We start from the raw sequence: 12,421 nt of genomic DNA on the forward strand, positions 1-12,421 counted from the left end.
TCCTCTTACCAAATCCTCTCCAAATCTCAGAACTCCTTATGTTTTTAGAATAAAAAAGTTCATGTCTGCTGTGCCATCATTTTTATTGTTTTGATTTTGATCAAAGCTGTTTAATATTTTTCAACATTGTCTTAAACGTTATCTTGACCTAAACTTGTTAAACGTTACCTCAATACATCCAAGAAAATTGGATCTATTGGAAATTTGAAAAATCATGCTCCATCATACACCGTGGACTGCATTTCCATCTCCCATTTTAGGCATGAAGTGGATCGCAGGAAAAACAATTTTCCTCTGCCTTTCATGTGATCATTTTTTAAAGTTTATTTATTATTAGTCACAAGTAAGGCTTACATTAACACTGCATTAAGTTAGCATGAAATTTCCCTGGTTACCACAGTCCGGCACCTGTTCGGGTCAATGCACCTAACCAGCATATTTTTCAGAATGTGGGAGGAAACTGAAGCATGCAGACACAGGGACAATGTGCAAACTCCACACAAATAGTGATCCAAGCCAGGAATCGACCCAGGATCCCTAGTGTTATGAGGCATCAGTGTTGATCACTGTGCTACCGTGCTGTCCCATTTCCCATGTCAGGAAGGTCTTAGGTGCAAACTACACACCCACCTCTTCTAAGATCAGGGTCCCCATTGTGAGGACAACAGGAAAATTGTATTTTCTCCCATGCAGTTTTTGTGCAGGTTTTGTAAATCCTAAAAAAAAGTAGCTCCTTGGAGAGTTTGTGATAACTGAAAGAAGACCTTGGAGGAGTTGGCAAAATTCTGAAAGGTAAGTGTAAAATATTTTCACACATTCAAATGTCACTATATGATGTTGCATTACAATGTAGATGAACAGCAAGTGATAGAGCTTAGCGATCCCACAACCAACTGATCAGATCTAAGCTCTGCAGTCCTTCCACACCCAATCAATTAAACAACTCATTGGCAGATGAGGTTCCACAAATGTCCCATCCTCAGTGATAGAACAGCCCATCATATCAATGCAAAAGGTAAGACTGAAGTATTCGCAAACAATCTTCAGCCAGAAGTGCCAAGTGGATGATCTATCTCAGAGTCTTCCAATGGTCCCCAGCATCTCAGATGCCAGTCTCCAGCTAATTCAAGTCACTCCATGTGATGTCAAGAAACAGTTGGAAGCTCTGGATACTGCAAAGGCGATGGGCCCTGATAACATTCCAGCAATAGTACTGAAGACTTGTGCTGAAGAACTTGCTGCTCCCTTAGCCAAGCTCTTCCAGTACAGTTACAATACTGGCATCTACCCAACAATGTGGAAAATTGCCCAGGTATGTCCTGTACACAAAAAGCAGGGCAAATCCAGCCCAGCTAATTACCACCCAATCTACTCTCGATCATCAGTAAAATAATGGAAGGAGCCATCAACAGTGCTATCAAGCAGCACTTGCTCAGCAGTAACCTGCTCAGTGACGCCCAGTTTGCGTTTCACCAGGTCACTCAACTCATGATCTCATTACGGCCTTGGTTCAAACATGGACAAAAGAGCAGAATTCTAGGGGTGAGGTGAAAGTGATGGCCCTTGACATCAAGGGCACATTTGATTGAGTGTGGCATCAAGGAGTCTTGAAGCTGGAATCAATCGGTATCAGGGGGAAAACTCTCCATTGGTTGGAATCATACCTGGTACATAGGAAGGTGGTTGTGGTTGTGGGGGGGTCAGTCATCTCAGCTCCATGACATCTCTGCAGGAGTCCCAACAATCCTTAGCTGTTTCATCAATGACCTTCCCTCCATTGTAAGGTCAACATGGCATTGATAGCAGTGCAGCGCTATGACAAGGAAGCTATGTATGTTCCACTCACCTTGAAGTCACAAGTGAACTGAGTACTTACTTCTGCATGCTATCCATTTTCAAACGAGTGTCAAGCCAATGCAATTTCTCACTGACTTGACACAAGATTGGAAGTTGTGAAGAGATTCCAGCAAGTGGCTGTTTTAATGAGCATTCATGAGATGTTAAGAAATGAAAATAATGTTTATACCAATAGTTAACCAGATAACCGACTCACCATTAATCCGCCTATGGGATAGTTGCAATCTGTTTTTATTCTGGCGGGTTTCCAACTTTTTGCTTGCCGCTAGATTCTCCACTCCCACCCACCAAGAAACTCCGTTATTGGGAGGATGGGAAAATTCCACCCTAAAATTCAGGCCTATATTTTGACTACATTAGAGGTTTGTGTCATAGATAGGCTTTCATAATTTATCTAATCCTGAATCCTTCGATGATGTCTACTCACCTCACAACAATAGATCTTAAGAACATAAGAACGTAAGAAATAGGAGCAGGAGTAGGCCATCTAGCCCCTCGAGCATGCCCCGCCATTCAATAAGATCATGGCTGATCTGTCGTGTCTCAGTTCCACATCCCCGCCCTCTCCCCATAACCTTTAATCCCCTTGCCTATCAAAAACCTATCAACCCTCATCTTAAAAATATTTAGCGAGGCAGCCTCCACCACTTCAACGGGCAGAGAATTCCAGAGATTCACCACCCTTTGAGTGAAGAAGTTCCTCCTCAACTCCATTCTAAACTGCACCCCCTTTATCTTGAGGCTGTGCCCTCTAGTCCTACTGTCCTTTCTGAGTGGGAAGAGCCTCTCCACCTCTATCCTATCCATCCCATTCATCATCTTATATGTCTCAATGAGATCTCCCCTCATTCTTCTAAACTCTAACGAGTACAAGCCTAGTTTATTTCAGCCTCTCCTCATAGTTCAACCCCCTCAACTCCGGTATCAGCCTAGTAAACCTCCTCTGCACTCCCTCCAAGGCCAAAATATCCTTGCGTAAGTGTGGCGACCAAAACTGCACACAGTACTCCAGCTGCGGCCTCACCAGTGCCCTGTACAGCCGCAGCAAGACCTCCCTACTTTTATATTCAATCCCCCTCGCTATGAAGGCCAGCATCCCATTTGCCTTCCTGACCACCTGCTGCATCTGTAGGCTGGGTTTTTGCGACTCATGCACAAGGACCCCGAGGTCCCTCTGCACCGTCGCATGCTGCAGTTTTTCACCACGTAAGTAATAGTCCTTCCTACCATTATTCCAACCAAAGTGGACAACCTCACATTTGCCAACATTAAATTCCATTTGCCAGTTCCTGGCCCATTCGCCCAGCCTATCTAGATCCTTCTGCAGACTCTCCACACCCTCCGCACAATTTGCCGTTCCATCAATCTTGGTGTCATCAGCAAATTTCGACACCATACACTCGGTTCCCTCCTCCAGATCATCTATATAAATGGTAAATAGCTGAGGCCCCAGCACTGACCCCTGGGGCACTCCACTAGTCATCAACCGCCGATCCAAATAGCACCCATTGACCCCCACTCTCTGCCTCCTAATTGACAGCCAATCCTCTATCCACGCTAACACCCTACCCCCAACTCCATGCCCCCGACCTTCTGTAATAACCTCTTGTGAGGCACCTTGTCAAATGCCTTCTGAAAATCAAGAAAGACCACATCCACCGGCTCTCCTCTATCCACCGCCCTAGACACATCCTCATAGAACGCCAATAAATTTGTCAGACACGACTTCCCCTTAACGAAACCGTGCTGCGTCTGCTCTATCAAACAATTCTCAAGATGCCTCGCTATTTTCTCCTTGATCACGGATTCTAACATTTTACCTACAACAGACGTTAAACTAACCGGCCTATAATTCCCTGCCTTTTGCCTGCCACCCTTCTTAAACAACGGCGTAATATTAGCCGTTTTCCAATCTTCCGGCACTTCCCCGGAATCCAGCGACGTTTGAAAAATAATCACCAAGGCATCCACTATCACCTCCGCCATTTCTTTCAGAACCCTTGGATGCATTCCATCCAGTCCTGGGGACTTGTCCACAATCAGTCCCTCCAGTCTGTCGAGCACTGCCTCTCTAGTAACAATAATGTCATTCAGGCCCTCCAGTCCTATCATCTTTCCATTGCTAACACCCGGCAAATTATTCACGTCCTCCTCCGTGAAGACCGAAACAAAAAAGTTATTCAAGGCCTCTGCCATTTCCCCATCCCCTACCACTAAGTCCCCCCTCTCATCCTCTAAGGGTCCAATGTTCTTAAGCTTGCATTTTTGCCGTTCTCCATCACGATTATGAGGGGATTGTTAATCATTTTCTTATCATTTGGCAGATAACATGCAATTCAGGTGCTGAGTTTTTTTTTGAAATCTGTAATGATGAAGAACCTAATAGCACTGGAGTAAGTTAGTTCTCAGAAGGAAAGGTGCAGCCCATTTAGACTTGTACTTCAGTGCTGCTAGATTCTGAAACTATATTGCAGTTCTTGATGTATTACAAAAGTGCCACATTGGATTTACAATGAGGATTACCCATTGTGGTGGAATCTCATTGTATCTGTTGCTGGATTTGGACTAGTGCTCATTCATTTGTTCCAAAAATCACTCTGGCCAATTTTCCAGGACCAGCCTAATTATAATCATTTGAAGTGGATTCCTGCCTACAATTGCAGAGACCAAGCTGCAGGAGGAGGAAAATCTACAACTACACTATTAAGAATTCTCCTACCTGTCTTCAGGGTGAAGGAAGAAGAGTCAGGCGTTACATTTTGAAATGTGGCTTTTAAATTCTCCCTGCCCACTATCACAATGCTGGACATCAATATTAATCCTATGCAGACTGCAGTTGTGCTGCAATAAGTTCATCCCATCATTGCTGTTATTTTAAATACACTTCTCATATTTGTTGGATATAGTCAAAAATCACTATCACTTTTGATAGGAAGGATAGAGTGTGATAAATATTTCCAATCTTATCCATCTCTCATTTACCTGTAATCAGACAATGTTGGGACCCTATGATTTTTCTGGGTGCAGTTGCATTCTTATTATATCCAACTCATTCTTTACTGGGTCCTCAAAATTGTGAAACCCTTTACTTTCTATGATGTGCACTTCCTTCTACAATCTACAATATTCACTCAGCAAACTTCATGGAACCCTCCTACAAATTCTTGTTTTACATCATTTACTCTCTAATTCCTTTCAATCTTGTTGGTCTCCGAAAGTGTCCACCCATAGCCCAAGACTGGCAATGACATACATTGCACTAATATGTAATTTTCAGCTGCTGAATGCGCAAATCGTAATGGCCATCTTACATCTAAACAACATATCAGTATTCAATAATTCTAAAGTATAAAATATGATTCAGCACTTTGGAGAAGATTTATTATGATAATGGTACCATATGTGAACAAGTATTGATGAAAACAGCCACTAACTAGCAAACAGAACTTTGGATAATCTGTTATCATCTTTCCTGTTTTTGCAGGTGGATTATTTGAATATGTCACTGCCGCCAATTACTTTGGTGAAATAGTGGAGTGGTTTGGTTATGCCATTGCAACTTCTACTTTGCCAGCCTTTGCTTTTGCCATTTTCTGTGCCTGTAATTTGGGAGCTCGTGCTTGGCACCATCACAGGTAATTTGTAAGTTTGCACCCTATGTGTTTACAATCGGTCTACCGGTGCAATGGGGCAATTTTAGCCCAAACACACCCATCAAAAAAATCAGGATCAGTTGCAGTACTGGCTTAACATGCATCCTGATTGTATTCTCCATTGAACTCAAGAGAAGCCAATGCTGGACAGAATGCAAAAGCAGATGTTCTGCTGGATCCTATGGGTTTCCCATTCTGCATGAGGTTAAAATTACCCCACAATGTGTTTTGAATGGAAGGTTGATTAGCAAACTTTTAAATTTGAATGCCTGCCTTGAAAAATATCCATGGATCAGCAAGTTGAAGTGACATGGAAATTCAAATACCATAGAAATTTCCTAAATAATGAAGAAAATGAAAATTCTGGTTGCGCTTTCATCCTTAACTGAGAGCAGTTTAAGCAGACCTGCGAATGACTGCCTCTTGACCTAATGCTTTCTGTCAGGACTTTTTGACATGAAATTACATAAGAACATAAGAAATAAGAGCAGGAGTAGGCCATCTAGCCCTTCGAGCCTGCCCCGCCGTTCAATAAGATCATGGCTGATCTGAAGTGGATCAGTTCCACTTTCCCGCTTTCTCCCCATAACCCTTAATTCCCCTGTCTATCAGAAACCTATCTACCCGTGACTTAAATATATTCAGCGAGGTAGCCTCCACCACTTCAACGGGCAGAGAATTCCAGAGATTCACCACCTTTTGAGTGAAGAAGCTCCTCCTCAACTCCGTTCTAAACTGTCCCCCCTTATCTTGAAGCTGTGCCCTCGAGTCCTGTTGTCCTTTCTGAGCGGGAAGAATCTCTCTACCTCTACCCTATCCATCCCTTTCATTATCTTATATGTCTCTATAAGATCCCCCCTCATCCTTCTAAACTCCAACGAGTACAGACCCAGTCTATTCTGACTCTCTTCATAGGCCAACCCCCTCATCTCTGGTATCAGCCTAGTGAACCTCCTCTACACTCCTCCAAGGCCAAAATATCCTTCCGCAAGTGCGGCGACCAAAACTGCACACAGTACTCCAGCTGCGGCTCACCAGTGCCCTGTACAGTTGCAGCAAGACCTCCCTACTTTTATATTCTATCCCTTTCGTTATAAAGGCCAACATTCCATTCGCCTTCTTGATCACCTGCTGCACCTGCAGACTGGGTTTTTGCGATTCGTGCACAAGGACCCCCAGGTCCCTCTGCACCGTAGCATGCTGCAGCTTTTCGCCTTTTAAATAATAATCCCTCCTACTCTTATTTCTACCAAAGTGGATAACCTCACACTTGCTAACATTATACTCCATCTGCCAATGAAATTGGTGTGTTACTTCTGATAAAGTCTAAATTAGACTCCTGCTGGCTTCAGGAAAGCACTCAGTTAAGGCCTGTCACAAAATTGCAACACAGCCCATCTTTCAATGATTTTTTTACATGTATGTTGAAATTTTTATCCCGCTATATTGTCTTGTTCATGATGAAGAAAGGAGGTAGGAGAGGTTAATGCACCACCAAAAGGAGTGGCTGAGACGAGTAATGTAGATTAATTTAAGGGGATATTGAATGAACACTTGAGGGAGAAAGGAATATATTGGGAAAGTTGGATGTAAAGGGGTTGAAGGAGGCTCGTACGGAATATAAATAATGGTATGGATTAATTGTATTGGTTGACCTCTGCTGTACATTCTGCATCAATATACTGAGTAGCATTGCTGTCTTTGAAACAAATGGCTGCATATTAATGCTGGGCAGGGGTGAGGAATGGGGGAGAAGTGATGGCCTCCACTCTCTGGCATAAAAGTCAGAGCTGCACCCACTCCTGGTTTGGCTGGTTCGCCCACAGCCATTTGACAGCAGTCGGGCTGTTAATTAGCTTCCGGCAAGACTTGTGTTCCAATCGGCAATCAAATGGCTGGCAGCTGTCTGGTCCCAACAGCACAATTGGGAGCAATGGCCACTGCTGGGACTGCAATCAGTCTAGAAAAAAGAAAGCAACAATGGAGCTGGACTTGAAGGTGATCCAGGGATCTTGCCAGGGTTAGGTTGGCAGGAACGGGTGAGGGGAAAAGCAGGGGTAGCTGGGGAGGGGGAGGGGGGAACCATGGTTGACAAGGCGGAGTGAGTGGGGAAATGCTGGAATTGGAAATACCTAGTGTGGTCTTCTAATTGCAGTCTTTTATGTGGGAACATAAAAGAGGGCACTGCCCTCTTGCCCACCACCAGATCTCACTGGTTGGACTAGACACACTATCCCACTGCAGACAAAATTTCAACTGTGTTAAGTGGTGGCCCTTAAGTGAGCATTAATTGAAGGAAGAAATCTGCCATCCTTACCTGGTCTGGCCAACAAGTGATTCCAGATCCACAGTAATATGATTGAATCTTAGCTGCCCTCAGAAATGCCTAGCAAGCAACTCAGTTCAAGGATCATTTGGGATGGACAACAAATGCTGGCCTATCCAGCAAAACGCACGTCCCATAGAAGAACTTTAAATAACTTCCATGACTTGAATGGCATTCTCAGATTTCTTCTCTGTATTATGTAACCCATTGATTGTCACTTTGTTCTACTCTGCATTGTACTGATTGCTTTTATTTTCATGCATTTAGATATTATCTAGAAAAGTTTGATGACTACCCAAAATCAAGGAAAGTTCTGATTCCTCACATATTTTGACATATATACAGCTGGAAAAAATCATATCAAACTCAGGACACAAGCTTCAAATCAAACCTAACATTTTGAAAAGCAAATTTAAAGTTACAAGGGATATTTGACTTGATTTCACACATATTGTAACAGATTTATGCAGTTATGCAATATTAATAACTGATGATTAAACTTTTTTTTCAATTCAATACAGTCAAATGCCAGATTCTTTTAGTTTGGAGAAACCATCAGATCTATTAAGTACATGTTATCTACAGTTTGGTCTTGAATTTACTCAGGTGTTACAGTGCGAGATTGAAGGAACTCCTTGGTTAACAGCATAATTGGCTTGTTTTAAATGTAGGTATTTTAATCAATACTTTGGCAATCAGGTCACATTTGCTACTTTGGTTCAGCTGTGATTTAGTGACAGCCTTCACCTGTGAGTCAGAAGGTCCAGAGTCCAAGGAACTTGAGCACAAGTTCTAGGTTGACACTCCAATGTAGTCCTGAGAGTATCGCTTTACTGGTAGGTGCCATCTTTCAGAGGTGATGCTGAACCAAGGCCCCCACCTTTCCTCTCCGCAGGGTGCACAAAATTCCATGTTACTATTTTGAAGCCTAGGAGAGTTATCCCTAGTATTCTCGTTAATGTTTATCTCTCAAACACACCTAAAAGGAAAGATTATCTCATTACTTTCTGTGGAAAGGAAAAAGGAGTAAAATGGGGAAATAAGAATCTGGTCTGAATGGGTCTTGTATACATTAAAATGGAACTCCAGTAAAACATGGAAATAAGAATGGGCTTTACAGGAACCAATACCTAGTTACTCACAACATCCAATGGATTCACTTCTTCCAATTTCACTAATTAATAAATTGAAAGCTATTTCTTCAATTTTCTGTGAATCCCTGAATCAATTTTCAACAGCAAAGCTCACTCTGTTAATTGTCTCCTAGCCTCATCGGGGTCAATTTTCCAGTACCCTTAAATTTTCATCTGTTTACAGAATGTGTTCCCATCAGCATGTTGCCCGGTAGCTATCAGAGAATTGTACTTTCCCCTACTGTCCATAACATCATCCTTCTCTCTCTGTCCAACGTTTATTAATCAGATTGCATGTGGGTCTATAAGTCAATCCACGACAAAGCCAGCTGTTCTGTCCTTTGTTTTTAGGTGTTAAATTGGCAAATAGATTTCAATGCCACTCAATCTGGACCCCTTGCCTCCATAGTAGCCAGGCCATACAAGTTTATCGTCAGGCAGAATTAATTTCATTCTGCCATTTTAACTTGAATTAAAGAGAAATTTTCAAACATAACCATCTTATGTAAGTTTCTATTCATAACATCAAGAGACCTGAAACGTTGGAGTTATAAATTATCATTCAGATGTTTCTGTTCACTAGCCTTGGATCTTTTCAGTGGGAGTCATTCAATATTGTCAGAACTAATGTAAAAGATTGTGCAATTTCAAGCACAGACTATATTCTTTGCAAATCGACTTTCCACAATAGTTTGTGCTAGTTTCAAACACCTAGTGCTACAGTTTGGCCTTGCCCCCAAAACTGCCACTGCCTCAGATCGAATGAATACCAAGGCAAAATTCCCATTAATTGAACCTGCATGCAGACCCTCATGGAGGCTCTGTAAATTAACCCCCTTTTAGAGGCAAGGAATCTTTTAACAGCAACAATTTATATTCACACATGTAAAGACATTTCACAGGAATAATATAAAACAAAATATGAATCCAGGCAAGTGACACATGAGGAGATATTAAGTCAGGCGACCAAAAGCTTGCTGAAAGAAGCAGATTAAAGGAGCAAATGAGGAATGCATGGTAGAGAGATCTGGGGGTAGGGGCTTCAGGAGTTTGGGACCGAGACAACTGAAGGCACTGCCTAAATAGTGGACCAATTAAAACTGGGAGTTTTCAAAAAAAGTTTTTGAATATTAAGAAATATTTTATTTACAATGAATCGGAATATAACACAACCCTGAAATGAGTAAATGATTCTGAATAATTTTTTAAGCCATTTTTGGTTATTTAAGATCAAGTGGTCGACGTATTAAAAATGGTTCTTTTTCTCAGAAACCCATTTTTTGCTGAATAAAACTGCTTCTTAAATATATCAAGGAATATTTTTAATGCAAGAAAAAGGAATTGCATTTTAAAAAGCTGGCTGATTGTGCTGGTTCCTGGAGGATTTTCTGTTCAACGATATGCAATGTCATGTGAAGACATGTTGTAGTGTTTGAATAAAATGGATCTGATCATGACTGTACTTTCTTTATGGTATCTTTGCTCTGCATGTCAATTCACTGTGAAATAAAACAGTTCATTAATCCATTTCAATCCTCACCTTTGTTTGATTTGTCTTAGAAGTGTTTGATAAAGCACTCAAAGCAATTTGACAAAATGTGAATGAAATGAATACACATTTCAGATCTCAAGGTATGCTACTGTTACACCCCTGTACTATGTCCAAAATGATATAGAATGATTAACTCACATAATGGATGCCATGGAGGAGATACAGGCAACCCTTGTGCTGGCAGGAGTTCCTCCAGAAAGGTAACTAATCTCACCTGGAAGGTGGTCATAGCACTGGTCAGTGCCAACAGTGTGCACAAAAGAACTGGGGTACAATAAGAAGATAGTTGACCTCCTCCATTCTGCCAGGGTAAGTGCTCCCTGTCCCCTCTCTGCACGCCATCTTGCTGCCACCCCTTGGAATGTCACCTCGACCCCAAATTTCTCCACCCAGCTGGGCCCCAGCACCTGATGCCCCACAAGCTTCCTCACATAACACGGACAGTCCTCATCAGAATCCTTTCCTTGCGTGCAGTGCCCACACATGCAAGATATCATCAACACCTGACATGCCAAGGAGCCAGCTCGCATCATCCCCATTTGAGAGATGAAAGCATAGTGGTACTATAAATAGACTAGTAATCTAGAGGTCCAGGGTAATGCCCTGGGTACCTAGGTTTAAATCCCACCACAGGAGATGATGAAATTTGAATTCACTAAAAAATCTGGAATTAAAGGATCATAAGACCACAAAACCATAAGACATAGAATTAGGCCACTTGTCCTGTTGTGTGTACTCTGCCATTCAATCATGGCTGATATTTTTCTCATCCTCATTCTCCTGCTTTTTCTCCACAACCTCTAATCCCCTTATTAATCAAGAACCTATCTATTGCGTCTTAAAGACACTCAATGACCTGGCCTCCACAGCCTTCTGTGGCAAAGAGTTCCACACATTCACCACTCTCTGGCTGAAGAAATTCCTCCTCATCTCTGGTTTAAAGGACCATCCCTTTAGCCCGAGGTTATGCCCTCTGGTTTTAGTTTCTCCTACCAGTCAAAAAATCCTCTCCACGTCCACTCTATCCAGGCCTTGCAGTATCCTGTAAGCTTCAATAAGATCCCCCCTCATTCTTCTAAACTCCAACGAGTACAGACCCCGAGTCCTCAACCGTTCCTCATAAAACAAACTCTTCATTCCAGGGACCATTCCTGTGAACCTCCACTGGGTCCTTTCCAAGGCCAGTACATCCTTTGTTAGATATGGGGCCCAATCCTGCTCACAATACTCCAAATGGGGTCTGACCAGAGTCTTATACAGCCTCAGAACTGCATCTCTGCTCTTGTATTCTAGAGGTCTTGACATGAATGCTAACATTGCATTTGCCTTCTTAATTGCCGACTGAGCCTGCATATTAACTTTAAGAAAATCTTGAACAATGACTCTCAAATCCCTTTGTATTTCTGATTTCCTAAGCATTTTCCCATTAGTCAATGCCTCCATTCCTCCTTCCGAAGTGCACAATCTCACACTTTTCCAAACTGTGTTCCATCTGCCACTTTGCCCACTCTCCTAACCTGTCCAAGTCCTTCTACAGCCCCCCTGCTTCCTTAAAGCTACTTGTCCCTCTACATATCTTTGCATCATCGGTAAACTTAGCAACAGTGCCTTAAGTTCCTTCTTCCAAATCGTTAATATATATTGTGAAAAGCTGTGGTCCCAGCACTGACCCCTGAGACACACCACTAGTCACTGGCTGCCATCCTGAAAAAGCACCCCTAAAAATGTAACTGTGAAATTGTCGATTGTTGTAAAAACCCATCTGGTTCATTAATGTACTTTAGGGAAGGAAATCTGCCATCCTTACTGGGCCTAACCTGACATGTGATTTCAGATCCACAGCAATGTGGTTGATTCTTAAATGGCTCTTGAACAAGGGCAATTAGGAATGGGCAATAAA

General features: G+C 42.3%; 1 protein-coding gene across 1 annotated transcript in view; it reads left to right on the forward strand.

The window, feature by feature from the left end:
- Window positions 1-8,325, forward strand: part of LOC145350474 (3-oxo-5-alpha-steroid 4-dehydrogenase 2-like) — a 34,680-nt gene extending 26,355 nt beyond the window's left edge. Inside the window, exons 4-5 of the mRNA XM_080199674.1 lie at window positions 5,342-5,492; window positions 8,104-8,325. Coding sequence (XP_080055800.1) covers window positions 5,342-5,492; window positions 8,104-8,170 — 218 coding nt within the window. The 3' untranslated portion in view covers window positions 8,171-8,325. The remainder of the gene's footprint in view (window positions 1-5,341; window positions 5,493-8,103) is intronic.
- The last annotated feature ends 4,096 nt before the right edge of the window (window positions 8,326-12,421 follow it).

The sequence above is a fragment of the Carcharhinus amblyrhynchos genome, chromosome 12 (assembly GCF_965287045.1).
Source record: "Carcharhinus amblyrhynchos chromosome 12, sCarAmb.v2.hapA, whole genome shotgun sequence".
Taxonomy (NCBI): domain Eukaryota; kingdom Metazoa; phylum Chordata; class Chondrichthyes; order Carcharhiniformes; family Carcharhinidae; genus Carcharhinus; species Carcharhinus amblyrhynchos.